Genomic DNA, 20,666 nt, shown 5'->3' on the forward strand with positions numbered 1-20,666 from the left:
TCAGCACAAGCAATTCCTTCTCAAGCAGTTTTGCCATCGCTTGAGAATCTAGCTCAAGAATATTCTACCCGAAATCTCGACTTCCAACCCAAACTAAAGCCCACCAAGTACCGCACCTGGCTTTGCTTTGTATGCGGAACGATTATCCGTGCTCTGCGCAAGATCAAGCGACCAATGTCGAAACGAACATCGAATTGATCCACTAGTTATCGCGCGTCCTAGATTGCTCTTAGAAGCTCCACTAGTATTACGTTTATCATCCAATCTCTAACTGGGTGTTTTCTCCTGTTTACAAATGCCCTACCTCGAGCAAAAAGGCTGGTACCCCGGTGACTTGCATGCTAGCAGGATCCATGTATTGGACTAGGGGTGTGCACGAGAACCGGACCAGGCAGACCGATTCCTGTTCCAAGTGCGGAATCGAACCGCCTACATGTTTTTTATTTAAAATTTTTCTTTTCTTTTAATAAGTAAATAAAAGAAAATTGCCAAAATTCTAAACCAGACCGGACCAAACCAACTCGAAAACCGGACTGAGACCTACCAATCTGGTTCCCAGCCCTACCGGTCGAGTTCCCAGTTCTAAGGTGGAATTGTTCCGACTCGAAAACCGATCACCCTTACTCTAGGCCATGACAGCTTGTCATTAATCACATAAGACTGTTTTCAGTCTTTTATCAACTGGCAAAAGTCTTTTCTCGCGATTGAGTGCACGTGGGCCTGATCAAGAGCTTACTGGGCCTGCCTAGGACTACTGGGCTCGAAGCAAGGTTGAACATTCGGTGGTTGGGGCCTATCCACTTAAGCCCAAGTTAGCCCACCTAGGCCTAATCATTTCATGGTGGAAATATGTTTTCCATTTATATAGCGCAAGCCTTGGTTAAGGACTTTTTCGTTTAGGCATCGCAGTCCGGCTTGAACGATTTCGCCCATTAACAAGGTCTAAAAAAGCATGCCATGCTCGCATGATCTAGTCGATAAATGTAATTACAAATGTGCGGATAACGAGGAGTGATTACTTTTTGTGTGTCGGGGCAACTTGTTTTCGATTTACTCGCGACATTCTCTCAAAATATTAAACTGATAGATAGATAGATAATAATTCCGAAAGTCCACGAAACAAAAATTTATATTTACGATCAATGATTATTTCGAGAAGTTATGGATGTTTTGCTTTTCGCATTAAATAAACATAAAAGTACGTGTGATGAAATTTGCAAGAAGTCGGCCCAAACAACAATGGGTTTCAAAAAAACTAAACTGCTCTTATGAAAATGTCGGAAGACAAGGTTGATTGTTTCAAGCCACTTGGGCCGCCGCATTTTGCAACCCCTACTTGAATCTCTTGCTTCGCCACCGTCCCTCTTCTTTGGCGCCTCTCCTCTTCCTCTCTCTCTCGTTCGCTCGCTCGCAGCGATGGAAGGTCAACTCGACGTCGCAGAGAAAAAAGTAAGCTTGCTCTTCTTTGTCTGTGTTGCTCTGGTTCTGTCTGCATCTGCGAGCCCTTCCGCGGCAGTCCGTTGCTGTGAATCCGCGTGACATCATCTGGGCTCTCTTGCTTCGCGCCTCTCTTAGCACGTTAAACTGTAATTCGGAACACGGGCTATGTCTTTTACGAGTCTTTTGGGATGCTATAATTCGCAAACTGAAGCCCAGATACTTGCAGTTTAATATAAACTACTTTACCTGAACAAAGGGTGTTGAAAGTAATTCACCAGTTCAAGCCGTGTCTGGCTCTGAGCAATGCGTGTGTGTGCCGGTTGTTCGAAGAATTTCTTCTAAAAGAATGATTTTGCATAGTTAAATCATTCTTGGGATGGTTAATTCAGATTAACCTAGCTTCTGTATCCTGGAAGTGTCAAGTTTCTTGTTTTTCTACTGTTGGCAGGTTCTTGTTGAAGTCGTGAAACTAGCCCAAAAGCGGGGTATGAGCGGTACTAAAGGAGTGTGGAAGGATTTTTTGAACAGTTATGACAAGCAATTAGGGGCCTCTTTGAGCGATCCCTCGAGGAGGTCCAAGGAGGTATTGGTTGCTTTCTTGAAGACTTTCACTGATGAGAACGATTTGAAGGTAATTAATGTTGGAGGATCCCTTTATTGAGGCTTAATTTAGCCCTCCACAATATAGAGAACAATTAAGATGGCCGCTGATTATAATTTGGTGTTGCAGCTTTTTGCGAAAGTTATTCAATGCCATTCGAACCGTGCCCTAACGGAGCTATTCAAAGAGGAATCTCCACAGCTTGAGTCCCCAGAACAGGTATGATTTGGTAATTGTGGGTTTTAGTGCTTTGTTCTCGTCTGAAGATGAAGGCTGCATCTCGATGATCTTAGTCCTAACTAGTGGATAATGCGCCATTGAGCCACTGCATCTCTTTTGGCTAGAAGTAGAAGTTACACTATTTTGTTTGTTTTTACTTTTTCCGTCAATTGTTGGATTCTGCCTACTGTTGCTTTATTTGATTTTCCATCTTGTCCAAGGTTTTAGTTGTTATTCTCTTTATGTGCATTTTTTCTTGGATCTTTTTTCTCTCAAATTGCATGCAAGAAGTGAATTTTCTTTCTCTTGTTCTATTTCCTGTAACTCTGCTTGATGGTAATCTTTGTTGCTGTGGAATGATTTGCACCTATTGGTTCAGGGTTGGTGATGTTGCTATGCATCTAGATTCTTGATAATGGTTTGACAATTTTCTTTCTTTCAAGTATGCCGACACACGACTGCATTCATGTCAAATGCAGTAAGTCGCTTATTCGTTCTTAGGTGATTCTATTTGTCTTTTTTCAGTGGCTAATGTATATGGTTATGAGTGGCAAATTATCTTTTTATTTTCACTTGTTTTGCTTCGTTGGTTCTAATGTCAGATGTAAGCTAAACTCGTGAATTTGTATAATTACATTTTTTCATGCTATTGCCGTTTCTTAGTGAAGTATCGTGAATCTTGATATACTCTTTTTCCTATGTCTAGTGTTTATAACTTCTGCTATACATCCTTTAGCCTTTCATCTTCTTCATGGAATCCAATTAGAAATGTTTTAATACTTGTTAATTGGGATGGTGGCAGTGCAGAGATTAGTTTGTCTCACTCTGGAACATCCACAATACCCGTTGGAATATTCTTTCCCATCATATGAAGAGGTTTGTTATCATACCTGCCGGTTTTCTTTTAGTGCTACTTGACAGCAAATATTCTGTTGTTCACATTATCATTTGTTGCTGCAATATAATGAGTTATGTGCAGTGGTATAGAATATTGCCTAGTGAGACGTTCAATGAGGTTCTTCATTGAATTGAGTTTCCTAGTTTAACACTTGAATCTGCAATAATCCTGCCTTAAAGTGTCAAACCTCGGCTTTATATGGGGGGACATATTGTCTGCAACAACTAGTTCTAGTATGGTAAGGAAGGCTCCATTGACATCAGGGGCTCAGTTGGGCATAATTAACATCTAGGCTGACCATTATGGATGGTAGCAGCAGTAGCCTTTTATATTTCAGTTCTCATTCTTTCTTCCGCTCAAGATATGAGAAGGGAAATTAAAAATCCAAGTAGTTTTAGATTTGGAAGATCTGCTAAAAATCACTATAAGTTAGCACGTCTGCAGTGTTAATTCCTTTGATTTGAGGCTTCCAGTTGAGTGTGGCTTAGAGAATGGGTGTGGACGTCATAAAATAATCATTGTAAGTTGCAGGATTAATTTATCCAGGGCATCTCGTTATGTGTGTACCCTTGTGGGCCTTTCAGTTGGTAAACATGAACTGGAACTATAGGAATATCTGTTTAAGAAATAGAGAGATGCTGATGCATGGATGGGTTTGTTGGATCTCCTCCTTCACATGTCAATCATGCATTTTCTCAATTGTCTGTCCAAATTTAAGAATGAAAATTGCGTCAAATCTAATGCGAAACAACCTTCTTTTGATGCATTTCATGCGACGCTTGCATTGAGAATCAAGAATCATTCTATATGAATAATATTGTCTAAAGCACAGACATTTTTCAAGTATCAAATGGATAATTTATTATTCGCAAATTTTGGGGACAAAAATGATGAGATAGCTAACTGCTGTCCCTCAATTTAGTGATATTTTTCCTTAGTTGCCTTAGCCAACGCAATGGAATTGCTGTAATGCAGATTGCCATCCTCATGGTTATCCTTGCATCCTTCAAACTGGGCAACGCCCATGAAATTGCTATATTGTGATAAGCTGTTGGGGTCGAGATCCTTTGGAGGCAGAGCTCACTCTGCTGCCCCAAATTCCTATGTAAATATTTCTAATAGCTATCTACTTTGTTGATGAAGACCTTCCACTTTTAATCTAAGCGCAGGACCACTAGTGATGACGAAAAGAGTGCCTTTTTTGGGTTAAGTTCTGTCTAAGGGTACTTTTATGTGTAGCCTAATTTTTATCACGAGGGATTACTAAGTGTAAGTTATTAGAAATTTACTGTCATTACACTTATCTGCAACTAAGAGAAAGTTAGAGTTTAATGTGAGTTTTAGAAGGAACAACAGGTTATTTGTTGTTAGGAAGCCAGAAATTGTAGTAATATGCTGTTTTGATCAATTAATTTGTTTGGCTAACTATGTTATTTCATATTGTCAAGTTCATGCTGGGTGATGTTGAGACCAATGAAGTTATTACTTAAGTTGTTTTCCATTACCTAGACGATCTGAGTTTGCAACTTTGTTGCTAAATGTGCTGCATGATGGATATGTACATTATGCTTTTCTGCATCGTCTTTTCCCTAACATGGTTAGATGGTGAGGCAGGAATGGGTGGTTACAAAGCTCAAGAAAAAGTCCAAGGTGATGAGATCAACCGATGTGGTTGCTGTCGACTGTGAGATGGTGCTATGTGAAGATGGCACTGAAGCTTGTGTGAGAGTATGTGTTGTGGATCGCAGTCTGAAGGTACTTGTTTGTTCATGACCACATTGGATGATGTAGCATGATGGCTGATGGGTTTTTGAAGAAGGAAAGAAACATAAACCCATGCTGTATTTCTCTCCTTTTAGTTTTAACTTGCTGCACTTTTAGCTCTCTCTATTTGTTTCTCCTTTTGTTTGGGGGGTGTTTGGTGTGGGGGGTGGGGGGTGGGGGGGGGGAGGGCCTCGGTGTTGTTGTTGTGGCGCTTTTGTGTGGAGGGAGAGAGATGCAATTTCCACTCTAGAAATAATCTCACCTGAAGAGAAAAAAACAGGCTCTCCCAAAACAGAAGGTTCAACAGTCATTTCCAAGATCTGTTGTCGTACATTTTGAGCTTTATTGGGACCTTTGTCGTTGCAGGTCAAACTTAATGAGTTTGTGAATCCTGGTAAAGCAATTGCAGATTACAGAACTGAGATTACAGGAATCGTTGCAGCAGATTTGGATGTAATTAAATGCTCATTATCAGATGTACAGGTGCATCCTCTGCTTGGCATTGCACACCTCATGCTTAGTCTATACAGTTGAGTGCTACTTCACTGAGACAAAGTTGGCCTATTTTGCAGAAATCTATGAAGAAGCTATTATCACATGGAACTATTCTAGTTGGCCACAGTTTGAACAGTGACTTGCGAGGTAATTGAGCATTTTGATTTGATACATTAACATTTTGCTCTCTGCCAGTACTAGAACTTTGAGAAATCATTTAGTAGTGGTAGTTTTCCATCTGGTTGCAGTATATCCTAAGTTTCTACTTTCATTCTGTATCTTTGGTTTCAGCACTGAAGCTGGATCATGCGAGAGTAATTGATACCTCATACATCTTCAAGTATCCTGATGCATGTTTTCAAAGAAAGCCATCTTTAAATAATCTGTGTAAGGCAAGTAACTCGAAATTTTGATGTATCGTGTCCACTTTCTGTACCTATCCAGTAAAAGTTTCTACATCTACTTTCTAGTGTTTTAAGGCCAAAGCATCTAGTTCTTCTGAAGTTTCCACTCAAATGCTTATGTTTTAGTTTTCTGCCTTTTGGATATGGTATACCTGTTACAAGTCCTATCTTGGACATCCCTTTTGCGGAATTATAGCAAGCAGAGGATGCATTCTGTGCATTATTGATGAGTTTAATGTGTCATTTTGGCAGTCTGTTCTGGGCTATGAAGTTAGAGAGAAGGGTGCACCACATAATTGTGTAGATGATGCTTCTGCTGCAATGAAGCTTGTTCTTGCTGTTATTGAGCGTGGATGTGATACAAATATTCTGTCTCTCCATGATGACGTGAGTTTCTATACTTGCTTCTTGAGTTTCTGTGATGTTGCTATCGCTAAACTTCCTTTCTTGATCTCTTGATTTTCTCCTTTTCTAGGTACCTAATTCCGAAGTGGCAAAGCTGCTGCTTCACAGGATACCTAAAATTGTGCCCATAGGAGAATTACATAGAGCAATACCTGGGGAATTTACAGTTGAACCAAAGGTTTGAATTTGAGACACAGTATACGTAATGATATGGTTATAATATTTGCGCCATCTAATGTAGTAGTTAAACCCACCTTGTTGGGTATTGGTGATGCTTTCCCTGAGAGTTTTACCTGTGTAGGCTTTCTCTTGTCGCTTGTTTTCTGTGGAACAGTTAGAGAAAATAGCATGGTCTATCTTGTCCCAACTAAATGTTGAGACAGGTTACAAGTTTAACTTGGTGAGCAAAACTGTTCCTATATTGGTATTCTCAGCTAATTCCTTTTATTCTCTACAGACATGGGAAATTATGGAAATAACTGATGACAGAACAGTCAGTGCATGTATTTAATATTTATTATGACAAACTTGTTAACTAGAGAATATTCTCTAAACGGTACTGTCACCTCACCCTCAGGAAAATAAAAAAGGTTTGGATGTAAGAATTTTGCAGTTTGCATAAGTAATAGCTGTTCGGTGGTAGGCTATTGGATAAAGAGCTCTATACAGCAAGATTTCAATCTTTATACTTTAATTTTAGCCTTTAAATTATTTTAAGCTTGCTACATCTGATGGTTTGCTGAAGTGGTCTGGGAGTTAATGAGATGTACTGGTATATTGCTGCGTATCTAGATGTGTGGCTTGACGTGCTATTACGCCACACCTTGTTGTCGCTTTCATTATGTTTGTTCAGTGGGGGATCATTTCTTCCTGCAGCCATCTAAGAATGCTCGTGGGGATACATATTCAGCTTTGGCCGTCTTCAGCAGTATGGAAGAGGCACATCGAGTCTATGAAAGTTTAGAGGGCACTTTGGAGAAGGTACATTCTTATCCTATAAATGATCCATGAGGGGATTGCTTCTTCTCTATTCTTTCTAGATGGAGGCTCTTGATAATTGCTCATTTCACTCTTGATTTCCAAAACTGATTGAAATGTTCTTTAAAGGACTCATATGGACGGTCTCAGAAAGTTGTTGCATTTCATCTCAGTACCGGTACTGAGGCTAATTTATGTGTCCGTAAAGCAATGCACGACAACTCCCTCGGCCAGTTGTTAAAGAAGAGAGCAGCAGAGATGTTGGACTCTGGGGAACTGAAAAAAATGAAGGCGAGCAAGATCGGAGAGATTGAGATGGCAGTTGCTAATCAGTGCGATGATCACTTGAAAGAGATCGAGAGATTGAAGGAGGAGCTGAGGCAAAAGGATCTTCAAATAGTAAGTCGACGTGAAGACCACTTGCAAGAGATTGAAAGATTAAAGCACGAGTTATCCCAAAAGGATCTTGAGATCTCTGTTCTCAACAAGATTGTGCAACAACATAAGGAAAAAGAGCTGCAGAGAAAGTCAAAGAAGTTCAAAATCAGGATCTGATTAAGAAAAAGTGGATGGCTTACGCTTATGATTAATTGTGCTCTTACCATTTTGCCTTTGCACCAGAATGGTGCAGAAATTCCAATTTTGGGCAATGATGGAACTGTGTGGACCATTTAATTCATAGAAAAGTTAGGTGGTTTATTGGCCCGCTTTTGTTCTTTAGGCTTAGGAAATCATCTTGGTGCTGCTACTGCTTTGAGGATGGAAATTAGTCGCCTCTCAGAGCTGATTTCCCGCGCTTTTCAAATGGAGTTTGTATTTCTGAAGTAGTATGTATCAAGAGACATGCTTAAAACTGTGTTGTTTCCTCACATTAATGTAAAGAGCGTACTAAATTATGTGGGCGCAGGGCTGATCTTTTCACTCTGTTTGCTGGTTCTTAAGCTCTGATACATTTAGAAAGTGGTGGTCAATCTAGATGGAAGAATCTATACGAGTTGCACGGTTTGAAGTCTTCGAAATTTCTTGCCGATGATCTGCCTTTCTGGAAATGGCGATGCTTAAGACATTAGCAAGTTTATCACGCACGCTTTCCCATTGACATATGCATGAAGTATGTATTGCAAATTTCAGCATCCAAGGTGGTTTGTCTACGCATCACTAAAATGTGAAGTAAGCATTCGACTCTCGGCTTTTGTATTTTGTTATGACCATTACAGCGAAGTACTTTTCTCAGCCTTTCGAAGGCGATGAAGTTATGGTTACGCTAGAAGAAAAAGAAAAAGAACAAAAGAAAGGAAACAGGAAGATGTTTTCAAGGTGACATCTGAAAGTGAACCGTAAACAATTGAGAAGAATAGGAATGGAACCCGACACGGACGAGAAACAAATGAATGTAACAAATACGCATCGAAGCCTGTTAACCAACTCTTCTCCAGTTCAGATGCTCCTGTACTCTTCCAGTCCATGACTTGAGATTCTTTGTAGCGTTCAAGCTCAAACAACAATGGACCATAACTTGTCATTCGCTCTCGTAATCTTCTTCATTTCCGAATGTGAAAACTGAGGCATCGGCTGCTATGGCTTTAAAGTCACTGACTCCACCAGAGTCCAGCTTAGGCATATCCAGCCCAGAAGCAGATTTCTCAGCTCCATCACTACGCACTTCCTTATTAGCATAACTCTCTGAGTATCGCTCACTGCCCAGTGACAGCTTATCAGCACTTTGCGTCACTCTCTCCATTTGCTTCACCGAGGCACTCCTAGTATCAGGAACAAGAGTCGGCTCATCACCACAAAGAGGTCGTACTTGCTTGTTATTTGAGGGACGAGACTCCTCTCCTTCACTGTCAGAGAAAACATCATCGTCGTTGTCATCTTTTTGAGATGCCTTCGTACTGTTTGATTTTGTTGCGGCTTCACCATTTGTATCTGAACTTCTTGACATAGTCTCAGGTTCCTTGCTGGTGGAGTCGCTATTGGCCTTCGCTGGCATGGTGCCGTCATAATCTATCATTACAACTTCCACGTGGAATCCAGGAGAAGGAAGATTTCTCTGCGTGGTGATTAGCAGTAGTTCTTGAATGAGGAAAGAACAAAATCATGGAGAAATTTACATATGCTCAAAGAAGCACACAGGTAATAACTACATCTTTTACCTTGTCGAAGCCATCAAGATCAGATGAGCTTAAAAGTATTCTGTTTTCCATCATTGTCGTATTTAACCAACTGAAAGAGAATAAAAAATAAGGTAATTTAGATGGTAAATATGCCCCAAGCCAGCACAAGAAATAAGGAAACTGTGTCCATGATGAATGAAAATTTGCAAATATCTTTCAAATATATCCCATAAACCATGTATTGCAGAAATGCTCTTTTTTGCACGTGGTTTATAAGCTTTTTCGGTTATCGACCTCAATCCCTGTTGCATTTTCATGGACAGAAAGAATCATGGAAAAGTAAAGCAATCTGTACAACCGAAATACTACTTTGAGATTTGAGCCTACCCCACTTAGGATACGCTTGATAGTAGTTGTTTACATAGCATTGCATTGAGCCTTCTGTTTGCTTTATTCATTACGTTGAGTCATTATAACAATCATGTGGCCTTGGCTACAATATTGAGCCATTGTCATTTCCGATCCAGGTGAACTATCATCCGATAAAAAAACCATAAGGAGAAAAATAAAGGTAATTAGCAAACCAGTAAAAATCTCCTTGGTGCTCATGAAAGTGGATTTTGAAGTCGCCCTTCAACTCTGTCAGCCCAGGCTCTCCTGGTATAGCAAAAACGACCACTCCCTTCTTGGGTGGTTTGATCCAGAAATCTTGCGGCTTCAAATGCATAATAGCTCAGGTTAATATGACTCCACAAAGAAGAGATGTCTATGAAGGCTGATGTAGATGAAGTTGCCAAGAAGTTGTTCAAATAGAATTAGAGAAGACTTTCAAATATAGGCTTTACCGTTAGATCTTTAATCTTGGGATGCTTTTTGGAGGAGAAGAGAACACCTATCATTTTAAGAGAAATCCGTCAGTAGTCTTTCATGTAACATGTGATAATGGTAATTGGTTAGAAGCAAACAAGAAATATTAACACAGCGTCAAGACTGAATTCCAGAGGCTGAAAATTTTCTCCTTTCGAGTCTTGCACGACGACATAAATGAAGTACAGGAAATTTGACTTATTCAACTTGACACTGAAGATCTCACTAGACATCAAATGCTTCAAGACCAACATGATGGTACCTGTGGACAGGAAATCTATGCTACCATGTACAGATGCAATGAAACACAAAATATTTATAGACGGAGAGTACAAATGAAATGGTGAAAAGACATGTTTCAATCGCCAGACTGCTTTTCAAGTAATGAATAAAAAGAAGCACTTCAAAGAAGAAAGCCTGATGAAGTCAACTCTTCCTAGGTCACCAAACATTAGAGTCCTCCAAATAAGCATTAACCTGGTCCTAAATTTAGTGATGAGGGCAGAATGTATGAGGAATTAGCAAACGAAAAGAATTCGACAGAAACTGAAGAAGATAATATTTCTTGAGGTTTGACATGAAATACTGAACAAGCTAATGCTTCAGCTTAAGAGAAAGCTATGTTTCTTTCTCACATCTTTGTTTATTTAGTACGCAAATGAATAGCCAAGTAAACTCTTTTATTGACATCCTGCTGCCATGGACATCTGGACTTACTTCAGTAGTCTTCTCTACTACATTTCAGAAGCATCAGAATTTCAAACGTCCAAGGAAAAGCAAACAGCCATGACTACACATATCAGATCTCAAGAAATGCAGAAAAAGCCACTTTGAAAATTAAAAAGTAGCTTAAAATCCAATTTTTTGGCTGAAGTTCACTTACTTAAATGTGAAACTATCCAGCTCCCGCATTTTTTATTGCCTATTGGGTTTTTCTACAAACAATAATGTTGCAAAATAATCATTTCCAACTTAATTTCTCTGTGATAGTTCTTTCAGTCCAGTTGTCAGTACTTCTGGTTCAAATTAATAGTTTGCATTACATATTGCCTTGCTTATTCTTTTGGTTCTCCTTTCCTTTCGAGAAAGTAGCAAAGCTTGAAAAACTTGTATAAGCTAAAAAAACTCTCCAAATTGAGAAATGCGTTTACTGAAGATTACAGAGAAGAGGGCATGTAACAGAGGCATAGAAGTCTTCCTCGAGCAAACAACACCTGTTTTGATTACTTTAGGGATGGCTACATCACTCCATATTAAGATGAGTCATATTGGCCACAAATCTTCATGGGTGAAAATAACAAAAATATCCTGATATAGTAGAGGTATGTATTGACATCAGACCAGATTCTGATGTGTGAGGTATGTTATAAAGAGCATCCACAAGCAACATGAATACAACCAGAGACAAAGATGTTCGTTATGTCTCCAATTCGCAAAACATAGGGAGACAATATGAAAAATACAAGCGGAAAAGAGATACAAAACATACCATTATGATCAGATATCGTAATTGCCGGCCTTATCCAGGAAGGACATCTGTGAAGCCGAAATCCTCTAAGCATGCATCTGATGAATTTTCAATTTTAGGATGGGATGACACCAATCTATGTTATTTTATGACTGATTTAAAGAAGCATACCTACGTGCTGCTGGAATTTCTCTACTGAAGCCAGTTAAAACACGCTCAAAGTACTGGACAAACCTCTGTTCACAGAATAAAAAAAATTGTCAGAAAGATGTGATGGTGAATGGTGATTGACACCTCACACTAGAAATTTTTGTTCACGTTATATTGACTGACAATTTGACTCGGAAGAACTAGAGCCTTGCCATCGATACATCTTTTCTGATTGTAATAAGCAATGGCCTCATCAGCTGTAGGGAAGATCTGCATCATGAAACAAATACAAAACAGAGGAGCAAAGGAAGTAAAGTAAATACTAAACATACTTCAGTTCCATGAACAAATACGAGTGCACAGCAGATGAACCATACGTCTCTCTATCTGATTACCTTCAGGAACAAGAGAAGGCTACAGATCATCAACCCCGTCCTAGCCATGCCGGCCTTACAGTGAACGGCCACTACATTTTCTATGTCCTCCTTCAACCATGAGGACGCACTTTGACAAAAGGATAGTATAAGTGGCATAGGTGGGCAATTGTGATCAGCAAATGGAAAAGTCGCCACCTATGATGCATCCAAAAAGTCAAAAGCTCATACTCGGGAAACTTAGATATGTAGCAGGAAGCCATAATGATCACAGCACTAACAAATGCTTAGCTTTGACTTTGATAGGTCACAACCTCCCCCACCCACAGTGAGAGAGAGAGAGAGAGAGAGAGAGAGAGAGTATAAATATTACCTTCCCACCAAAAAGTGATGAATCATATAGCCTTTCTAAACAGAGATTATAGACTTTGTACTTTCCCTGCAGATAAAATGTTTGTATGAAGCAGTAATTAAGACAATAACAAAGGTAGTAATAGGAAACAATGCAATCAGAATGTCAAACTAATCTTCCCAAGCACCATCTCTTAAAGAAGGAAAGGTAAGATCAGTTGCTGAACTAGTTCAGTGTAGAAGCAAATTAGACAGTAATTACATTTTTGTAGGAATGAAGCACATAAGCGAACTGATCTCATCTCAAGATTCTCAACAATCTAATCTGCTGACTTAAGTTGCCCAATTAAAATGCTACCTCACAGAAAACACTGAGCCAGTACATTCATGTTGGAGAAAAGGAATAGACAGTAGCATTTAGCAGTAATTTGAAATGGAGTGGATCTACTATATCTACCATTAAGATGAAATTACGCAATTCCTCACATCTTGGAAAAAGAAGCAGACTAGGTCATGGATAAGAAGTTCAAACAATGGAAAGTGACAGCCTATCTGTTCTTTTCCTTGTTAGATATTGAAGCTAAAAAAAGTAGTTGCTTAACTAACGGACAAATTTCGGGGCCATCATCTCATTTCTAGATACCATCTCAATTCGTTAGAAAGAAAATGTCTGATGTAACAGAACAAACCTATGTTCACATATAAGCTTTGTTACACAGCAGCTAATTTCAAAGGATGGCAATAGAACTATCTGCAAACTCAGCAAACGTTATCTAACTCATCTGACTCCTCAATAACATGTCTTACCATGAACTATATGAAGATTTACAGATCCCAGCGTAGATCAACATACCGATTACTAGAACTGTGTCATATAGGGGGGAAAAGAGCACGACAAAAAAAAAAAAAAAGTAAAAAAATAACTCATAGAAATGGGTTGTTGGAAAGATAACACTACCTGGTGATGCGTCTCAAAAAAAGTAATCACCTCTTCCATATGATTACGATAAAAGCCCTGGGAAAAAAGCTTCAGTTACTACATTGTCAGAAAGTCTGGGGTCGAACATATAGTAAATTCTGGCTGAGCTTTTCACCTCAAAATACCCAAATAGACCTGAGCTTATATCTCCAGCTGGGAATCCCATTGCAATTACATTCTCAGTGATATAAGTCATATCCAAATCGAATCCTCCTTCCTATTAAGTACATGGCATGATTAGCACAATAGAAAGACTAAACATACCACTGAATGTGCATATATAAGAGTTATTACCAGACAAATAGGTGTGTAAAGAGAGAAAAAGAATGTACGTGACAGCATCAAAGCGAAAATAACATGAAGTTACGTTCAATAAAGCGACTGCCAAAATGCTGTAGATAAATTATGAATTCGTAACAGAGAATAATGAGCATAAGTATAGGAGTATCCGTAGCTCTTCTCCACCAGTTCTATGTGAGAATTTACACAAGACCTCCATTCAAAATACCTTCACCCCTCTTCTGAAAGGTGATTACTACCCAACTTTTGCGTTCTCAAATGCATATTTCTGTACAGTTGGCTAGTATTGACTCAACTCATTCCTTTAGATACTAAGATTAAAGATTTAATTTGCATCCATGAAATACAAACATTGCTATATAAACACCTAACATTGGGGCCAGTGCCTAGGTTTCTTGGACAGGGTTTGCCTGGAATTCGACCAAAATGCAAGACCCCTATTTGTAACTTTCCACCATGTCGTACTTCTGTTTATTTCCTTCAAGGCTAGGATGACTTTGAAATGATCCACAAAACATATTCATCTTACCTGGTATCTCCTCTTATTTTGTGAGACAACATGACGTGCCTTGACCTGCACAGCCTTCACAGCATTGCGGGACGAATCAAGCAACCCTTTTGCAACTGATCCAAGGACACCAGATTGAGCATTTTCTGAGGTGCCCTGAACAGCCTCATTTGTTGTTGGGGTTCCTGCAGGCAATCGAAATCTCATGCCATTGGCAAATCTTGATAGTGTTGCAATCCCTGAATTTGGACTCTGTGAACTGTCCTGTGAAGATGCTGCCTGCTGCGGAAGTTTCAAATTCTGTGTCCAAGATGATATGCTGGAGGCGGAGAAGAAAGATGGCAAGGAAGGGGTCTCTGTCCGGGAAACGCTAGGGACAGTGGGTTTATCTTCAGAAGAAGTGGAAGGAGATTGAGATGATGAATCCACTGGTTTGGCATCCATCTTGCCACCCAAATGCAATGATCAAAAGCTGCAACTCATCCAAGTTACACTAGCAATTTGAAGCATGTACAGTTTGCATCCAACAAGCTACTCTTAGGGCATACCACCATCATCCTACCTAAACACCTTCGAATATAAGAGGCAAAAAAAATATTTTGGAGAAAAAGAACGGTCACTACCATAAGTCAAGATGGCTAATAGCTAGTCACATTGAACAACACATAGAGATAATCGAAGAGAAAGGAAACTAGGCTTACATCACTATCAGCAATGAGCACCTACTCCTCAGAGCCGACATAACATTGTGGATGTATTAGTCAGCATTCAAGGAAATTAATGAGAAGTGATGCTCATAGGCAGCTCGACCACAAGATTGCTCCAAAGTAAAATGTGCAGTGACACGTGCGATAAATTTCCATTCTGTGGTCGGTGCATCGCATCACAAGCAATTCCCTGATAAGATTATGTCACCAGAGATCTAGCCTTCCTATTCACAAATTATAAACAGCTCTTTCCAAACAATAATAAAGAACAAACGACCAATCTTTGTTAAAATTGAAACTTCATTTGTGGGTATTCAGATTAACTTAACTTGTGTAGCCCTTATCCTTGAAGCACCCAATTCTCAAGTAGCATACATCAACACAGTTAAAAGAGGCCCTTCCTCATTGACTAACAAGCATTCGATAATCAGGGCATGAGGAACAACAAATCTTGGGGGATCTCTCGGGCAAATTATCAAGAACATAAAGTAATGATGTCCGCATAAACACGTTAAACACCATTTCTTTGGTTGAGGCCAAGCCCAACCAAGTTGATCTTGCGAAGCATTAAAAGCTTGTTTATCGACGGTCCACAGAGACGAACAAAACAGAGAGGAAGAGAGATCTGGACAAGAAGGCTAAAGGGCACATACATCAACCCACACAGATCAAGAATCGACACGCATTTTCGAAAATGCGTGTGGATATGGAGAAACAAGAACGATACTTACGAGCAGATTGCTTGACAAGAAATGCTGAGATCCACTGAGACAAAGAAAGAGCGAGAGCGAGAGCGAGCGAGAGAGCTTTCTCTTTCCCGAGGAGATGCAGGCACGAAGAAATGGCGAACTTCAAGTCTGGTCACTCCCAGTTTAAGCCATTTTCCCGGGAATTCCTTTTTTTTTTAATTAAAGGAAAACAATTGACGCCAAAAGTTTATACTTAAAAAAAAAAAAAAAAACACAGATCGTAGCCAATATTTAATTGAAAATATGAACAATGCACATTCTTAGTTGCAATCCTTTAATTGAAGATTGAGAAAGAGCATGTTCATCTTTGAACTTGCATTCTTTTTTTTTTTTTTCTAAATATAGTCATTGAACTGATAATTTTTCCAAAATTCTTCCAATAAAATCCTTTAGCTTGTGATTACGGCAAATTGAAACCGACACAGTATCGATGCTAGGCAAAATATAACTATAATAATAAGTGGATGGTATATTAATCGATATTTCTTAGCTAAAATGTTTGAGTTATTGATTATCGTTTACAATGTAACGGTATAATGATTAATACTTTTTAATTATGGCTTAGATTATAATTTAGTATTAGTGTTTTCCTTATTCGTTATAATTTCTTGCTATAATTTCGAAGTATTAGTTTTGTATTGTCGAGTAGTATATTTATGTTATATTTTTAAATATTGAATCAAAATATTTTTTTCTCAAGAAACGAGGAAAGGTGACCCCATTAAGAGACGGAATTGCTTAGTCTACCTCTTGTGGGGCAACCAAAAACGACTTGTAAGTTGAAGAACTCAACTGTCCAAATCACAATTTTAAGGGTCAAATTAGAAATATAGAATAAATTTAGAGACCCAATTGTGCATTTCCATCTAGTTATAATGGTTTTTGCCCATATAGAATGTGCTAATCAAGCTTCGACAAGTTTGAAAAAATTGCTATTCTCAATTTGAGCAGTAGTTTATATTCCCTTTTGACTTCATCATACGACTTATATTTAATTTTTGGGATAAGTGCATTAGAAGTTTTAAAACTTATCGTGAAAATGTAATTGAGTATTAAAACTTTCAAAAAGTGAAATTAAATCTTAAAAACTTGTCGAATTGTTGCAATTAAGTCATTCTATTAATATCATTAATTTATTTAACGGAATATGTTGATATGACATTTTTAAACTAATTTCTCTCTCATACGTGACTTTTTTTATCATTTTCTTTTTCCAAATCTTATTTAAATTACATTAGAAAAGTTAAAAAGGCTAGAGTTTAATTTTAAAAAGCTAAAACTAGAAAAGAAGAAGAAGAAGAAGAAGAAGAAGAAGAAGAAGGGCATGGCAGGGCCTTGTTGGGGAGGGGTGGTTGCCATTGTCCATCATTGGAGGGCTAGTGACCCTTGCTAGGCTCAAGCGAGGCTCACCAAGATCTAGGCAATGCCTGCCCTTCCCAGGCTACCGGTCCCTCCAATGATGGGCGGCGGCAGTGGCGGCCGTGCCTTACTCTTGTTTTATTCTTCATAGTTTATTAAAATTACGTTTAAGCCTTTTATTAATTTTATTTAAATAGGATTTAAAGAAGAACATAATGCAAAAATGCTACGTAGGAGAGAGAAATTAATTATAAAATGTCACGTCAAGATATTCCATTAGAAAAATTGACAATATTAACGAAAGAATTTGATTGTATTAATTTGATAAGTGTTAGAACTTGATTATTTTTCTTAAAATTTTATGATTCAATTGCACTTTCGCGATAACTTCTAACACTTCTAATGCACTTAATACTTAATTCTTTTTATTGAAGAAATCTTATTCTTTCGTTACCTAAGAAAATAGTAATGCTACACGGTATGGGGAGAAACAAGTGATGAAACCGGCCCAGATCCACGACCCGAACCCGTGGGTTAAACAATCGGGCTGCATCGTCCATACCCGCTCCAAACCAGGACCGTGGAGAATCTGCGATGCACAGACGCCAGACCCCGACATAAAAGAAAGAGAGATCCTCGAAACGCTCAAAACCTTTACACCGCTCCCATCAAAAGCACGCACGAGAAAAACAAGGGACCGTCAATCACGTTGACCCACTAGGGGACAAAAAAATTACAACCATGATGGATCCGGGGACCTCCACCTCCGCCGACGGACTCTCCTCCAACCCCGCCTCCTCCGCCCCGTCGCGGTGGACGAGCACCGTCCTGCAGCGGTACCAGCACCTGCTGGACAAGTCGGTGCCGCACGTGTCGCGGCGATGGATCGCGACGCTGGCGGTGGCGTGCGTGTACCTCGTCCGGGTCTACTTCGTGGAGGGCTTCTACATCGTGACGTACGCGCTGGGCATCTACATGCTGAACCTGCTCATCGGCTTCCTCTCCCCTCAGGTCGACCCGGAGCTCCAGGAACTCGCTGACGGCGGCGGCCCATCCCTCCCCACCCGCGGCTCCGACGAGTTCAGGCCCTTCGTCCGCCGCCTCCCCGAGTTCAAGTGTTGGTAGGTTTGCGGTTGGGATCGCTTCGCATTATATTTTCGGTTGGTAGATGCAATTAGCTTTCAATTGGATTTGGTGGATTTGATCTGCGTCATTTCGGGGGCGAAAGATGGAATTGCGTGTTCCTGGTATTCTGAAGACGAGGTATTTTTGGGGTGGAAAGACTCGTTGTACTTCGATGATTTGTGCCTTTAAGATTGGATAACTTGGAGGCAGACCGTATAGATTGAATTTGTGAGGGATTGGTAAAGTTCGCGTTTTTAACGTTCAGGGAGTGTTTTGTGATGCTTTTCAATCGAAAACTGATCCTAGTTTTTCTCAGTGGAAGTTGATTTTGGGGGCACTTTGGTATTGGTTGTTACGATTTGCTATTGATTGGGATTTGGTGGAAATGATCTGCTTCATTTTGGAGGAGAAAGATGGAATTGTGTGTTCTAGGTATTCTGACTTTGAGTGGCATGATTCGATTGGCTTTGATGATTTTTGCCTTCAATATGGATTTCTTGGAGGAAATGGAAGAGTTTTGAATCTGTGAGGGATCGGTGAAATTGGCGTTTATTAAGTTTTAATAATGTGATGTTTTTTTGCTGGGCTTGGGGTGAAAAAGAGGCGCTGGAGGTCTCATGACTAGATTCAAAATCTTGCAACTGAAGAAGTTGAATAGTGTGGAAGCATCATGTTGTCTTGGTTTCGTGTTTGCATTTTGTTATCACGGAGCAGTCACTTGTTCAACTTGAGACTGGTTTTAAAAATTCTTGCCATGATGTTAAAATACCTCTTTCATAATATTTTACTGTCTCCAGCATTCTTGATCTGCTTCTGTATACGGACTCTCTTTCCATTTACACTAGGATGCTTGAGTTTATTCATGAGGGGCGTTTGAAACAGACAATGTAAAGTTAACTACAGGAGTGAAGTGAGAAGCTGAGATTCTCCTTGCGATCATATGTTTTCCTTGTTGTGTCCTTTCAGATGTCTAGTCTTTTATGTCCTTTCAGATGTATAGCCTTTCCTTAAACAATCTTTGATGGCAATATTCTTGTCATTTAATTGATTCAAAACCAACCGATCTTTCGCACGAAATCGAGAATGTCACACAATAATTGTTCTGACTCATCAGTGTCTATAGATAGGTCTAATGCTTATGCTTTTGAAGATTGAAATTTTGATCCACTGATTACTTTGGTTCCTTTAAGATAGCTTTGGATAAAAAATTGACTTCCTTCTTAAATTGTTGGTTGCTTATTGAACATATTCTTCTCGTCTGTCAATGGAAGGTTGCAAATCACATGGGCATTTGTGATTGCTTTCATGATGACATTCTTCAGCGTGTTTGACGTACCTGTCTTCTGGCCAGTACTCCTTTTCTACTGGGTCATGTTGTTTACGCTTACAATGAGGAGGCAGATAATGCTCATGGTCAAATACAAATATGTTCCATTTTCTTTCGGCAAACGGGTATGCCGAACCTTATTTTCTTTCTTTTTCTACATCTCTGCTTCTCCAATTCTTTAGTATGTATGCTTATTTTGCCTTCTGACTCTATTTCTTGTTCATCAGCGCTACGATAAAAAGAGAGCATCCTCAACTGATAGTGCGAGCCTTCAGAGTGATTAAATATTTCGAGTATGATCTATCTATAGGTCTCGAGTAGGCTTCTCTTATCCCCGGTGTCATGCCAGATGGTGGAGCCTTCTAACAGCAAAAGACTGGCTAAAAGACTATTTTGGCTTGTTGCCTGATACTCGCACCTTTCTGACAGAGATCTTATAGATAAGCCTCCATAAACTGTCATGGAAACTTCTCAAGAGGAGTGAAGTATTGTACTATTTCCATCTTAGCTTTAGTAAGGGGTAGTCCCAATTTGTTCTTCAGACATGGCATTTTTTGTACTGCTGTCATTTTAATATAGCTGAAGTTCTTAGTTCCCTTGTTATTACCTAATTTGTGTTTTTCTCTTCGTCTTTTATTGACTGTCCCTTGCCCATTTTGGTTGCATGACCGATTTACCGAGAGGACGTGCTGTTGTAACATGGATTAGCTTTGATATCCCCATGATATCTGTAGTCAAACACTATTTATCGGATAAGAGGAGGATTATCAGTGTCGGATGTCTGTACTTGCAGGTTCATTGAGTGAGGATTCCGCATCATTAATTGGTAATGGTGTTGTTTTAGACGACGGCATCTTGCTGGAAGCTAAGATTGCTTCTGCTCTCGTATAGACAATGAAATTGTGAGCCTTGGCCAGCTCAAGAGTCCCTCTCTTGTTTGCCTTTCATGAGTTCACATGTCATATACACGGTCAGCTGTGATTTGTTCTTATGTAAGATGGGAGGGGTTACCAGAAAGCTGCTTTAAAGATGCTTGTGGAGTTGTTAGGAAGCTTTGAGGTTTGTTCTAATGGCACAAGGC

At 39.4% G+C, this 20,666-nt stretch overlaps 3 protein-coding genes across 7 annotated transcripts; 2 read left to right on the forward strand and 1 right to left on the reverse strand.

Moving 5' to 3' along the window:
• The first annotated feature begins 1,296 nt into the window (after positions 1-1,296).
• LOC115742071 (small RNA degrading nuclease 1) lies at positions 1,297-7,810 on the forward strand. Its single transcript, XM_030676164.2, has 12 exons — positions 1,297-1,449; positions 1,889-2,071; positions 2,171-2,260; positions 3,068-3,136; positions 4,773-4,913; positions 5,289-5,405; positions 5,495-5,564; positions 5,709-5,809; positions 6,074-6,208; positions 6,297-6,404; positions 7,103-7,207; positions 7,334-7,810. The coding sequence occupies exons 1-12, from the start codon at positions 1,417-1,419 to the stop codon at positions 7,757-7,759; spliced, it is 1,578 nt and encodes a 525-aa protein (XP_030532024.1). The 5' UTR covers positions 1,297-1,416; the 3' UTR covers positions 7,760-7,810.
• A 675-nt stretch (positions 7,811-8,485) lies between these two features.
• On the reverse strand, positions 8,486-15,924 carry LOC115742069 (phosphatidylinositol 3,4,5-trisphosphate 3-phosphatase and protein-tyrosine-phosphatase PTEN2A-like). 5 transcript variants are annotated; one of them, XM_030676156.2, is made up of 13 exons: positions 15,757-15,924; positions 14,340-14,790; positions 13,626-13,727; positions 13,490-13,546; positions 12,554-12,619; positions 12,202-12,378; positions 11,990-12,076; positions 11,828-11,892; positions 11,678-11,754; positions 10,167-10,213; positions 9,906-10,036; positions 9,361-9,430; positions 8,486-9,257 (listed from the first exon to the last, which is right to left on the reverse strand). In XM_030676156.2, exons 2-13 carry the CDS (start codon positions 14,760-14,762, stop codon positions 8,724-8,726), a joined length of 1,836 nt encoding a protein of 611 aa, XP_030532016.1. In that variant the 5' UTR covers positions 14,763-14,790; positions 15,757-15,924; the 3' UTR covers positions 8,486-8,723. The 5 variants fall into 5 exon arrangements, with proteins under 5 accessions (XP_030532016.1, XP_030532019.1, XP_048127988.1 ...); XM_030676159.2 differs by having other exon boundaries at positions 14,340-14,770; positions 15,757-15,913; XM_048272031.1 differs by lacking the exon at positions 15,757-15,924 and adding an exon at positions 15,355-15,546 and having other exon boundaries at positions 14,340-14,770.
• Positions 15,925-17,718: 1,794 nt separating this feature from the next.
• Positions 17,719-20,338, forward strand: LOC115742072 (protein RER1A-like). The gene is made up of 3 exons (XM_030676165.2): positions 17,719-18,254; positions 19,530-19,710; positions 19,813-20,338. Exons 1-3 carry the CDS (start codon positions 17,875-17,877, stop codon positions 19,867-19,869), a joined length of 618 nt encoding a protein of 205 aa, XP_030532025.1. The 5' UTR covers positions 17,719-17,874; the 3' UTR covers positions 19,870-20,338.
• The last annotated feature ends 328 nt before the right edge of the window (positions 20,339-20,666 follow it).

Source organism: Rhodamnia argentea, chromosome 11 (genome assembly GCF_020921035.1).
Source record: "Rhodamnia argentea isolate NSW1041297 chromosome 11, ASM2092103v1, whole genome shotgun sequence".
Classification (NCBI taxonomy): domain Eukaryota; kingdom Viridiplantae; phylum Streptophyta; class Magnoliopsida; order Myrtales; family Myrtaceae; genus Rhodamnia; species Rhodamnia argentea.

What these genes read in the sequence shown, in the direction of transcription:
- LOC115742071 (XM_030676164.2), top strand. Translation starts at nt 1,417, where the DNA reads ATGGAAGGTCAACTCGACGTCGCAGAGAAAAAA. An exon ending in CTGATGAGAACGATTTGAAG is followed by an intron (nt 2,072 to 2,170) that starts GTAATTAATGTT and finishes TTGGTGTTGCAG; the next exon opens with CTTTTTGCGAAAGTTATTCA. An exon ending in TTGTGGATCGCAGTCTGAAG is followed by an intron (nt 4,914 to 5,288) that starts GTACTTGTTTGT and finishes TTGTCGTTGCAG; the next exon opens with GTCAAACTTAATGAGTTTGT.
- LOC115742069 (XM_030676156.2), bottom strand. Translation starts at nt 14,762, where the DNA reads ATGGATGCCAAACCAGTGGATTCATCATCTCAATCTCCTTCCACTTCT. An exon ending in GCCTTCTCTTGTTCCTGAAG is followed by an intron (nt 12,077 to 12,201) that starts GTAATCAGATAG and finishes TTCATGATGCAG; the next exon opens with ATCTTCCCTACAGCTGATGA. An exon ending in ATCTTGATGGCTTCGACAAG is followed by an intron (nt 9,258 to 9,360) that starts GTAAAAGATGTA and finishes ATCACCACGCAG; the next exon opens with AGAAATCTTCCTTCTCCTGG.
- LOC115742072 (XM_030676165.2), top strand. Translation starts at nt 17,875, where the DNA reads ATGATGGATCCGGGGACCTCCACCTCCGCCGACGGACTCTCCTCCAAC. An exon ending in CTCCCCGAGTTCAAGTGTTG is followed by an intron (nt 18,255 to 19,529) that starts GTAGGTTTGCGG and finishes TGTCAATGGAAG; the next exon opens with GTTGCAAATCACATGGGCAT. An exon ending in CATTTTCTTTCGGCAAACGG is followed by an intron (nt 19,711 to 19,812) that starts GTATGCCGAACC and finishes CTTGTTCATCAG; the next exon opens with CGCTACGATAAAAAGAGAGC.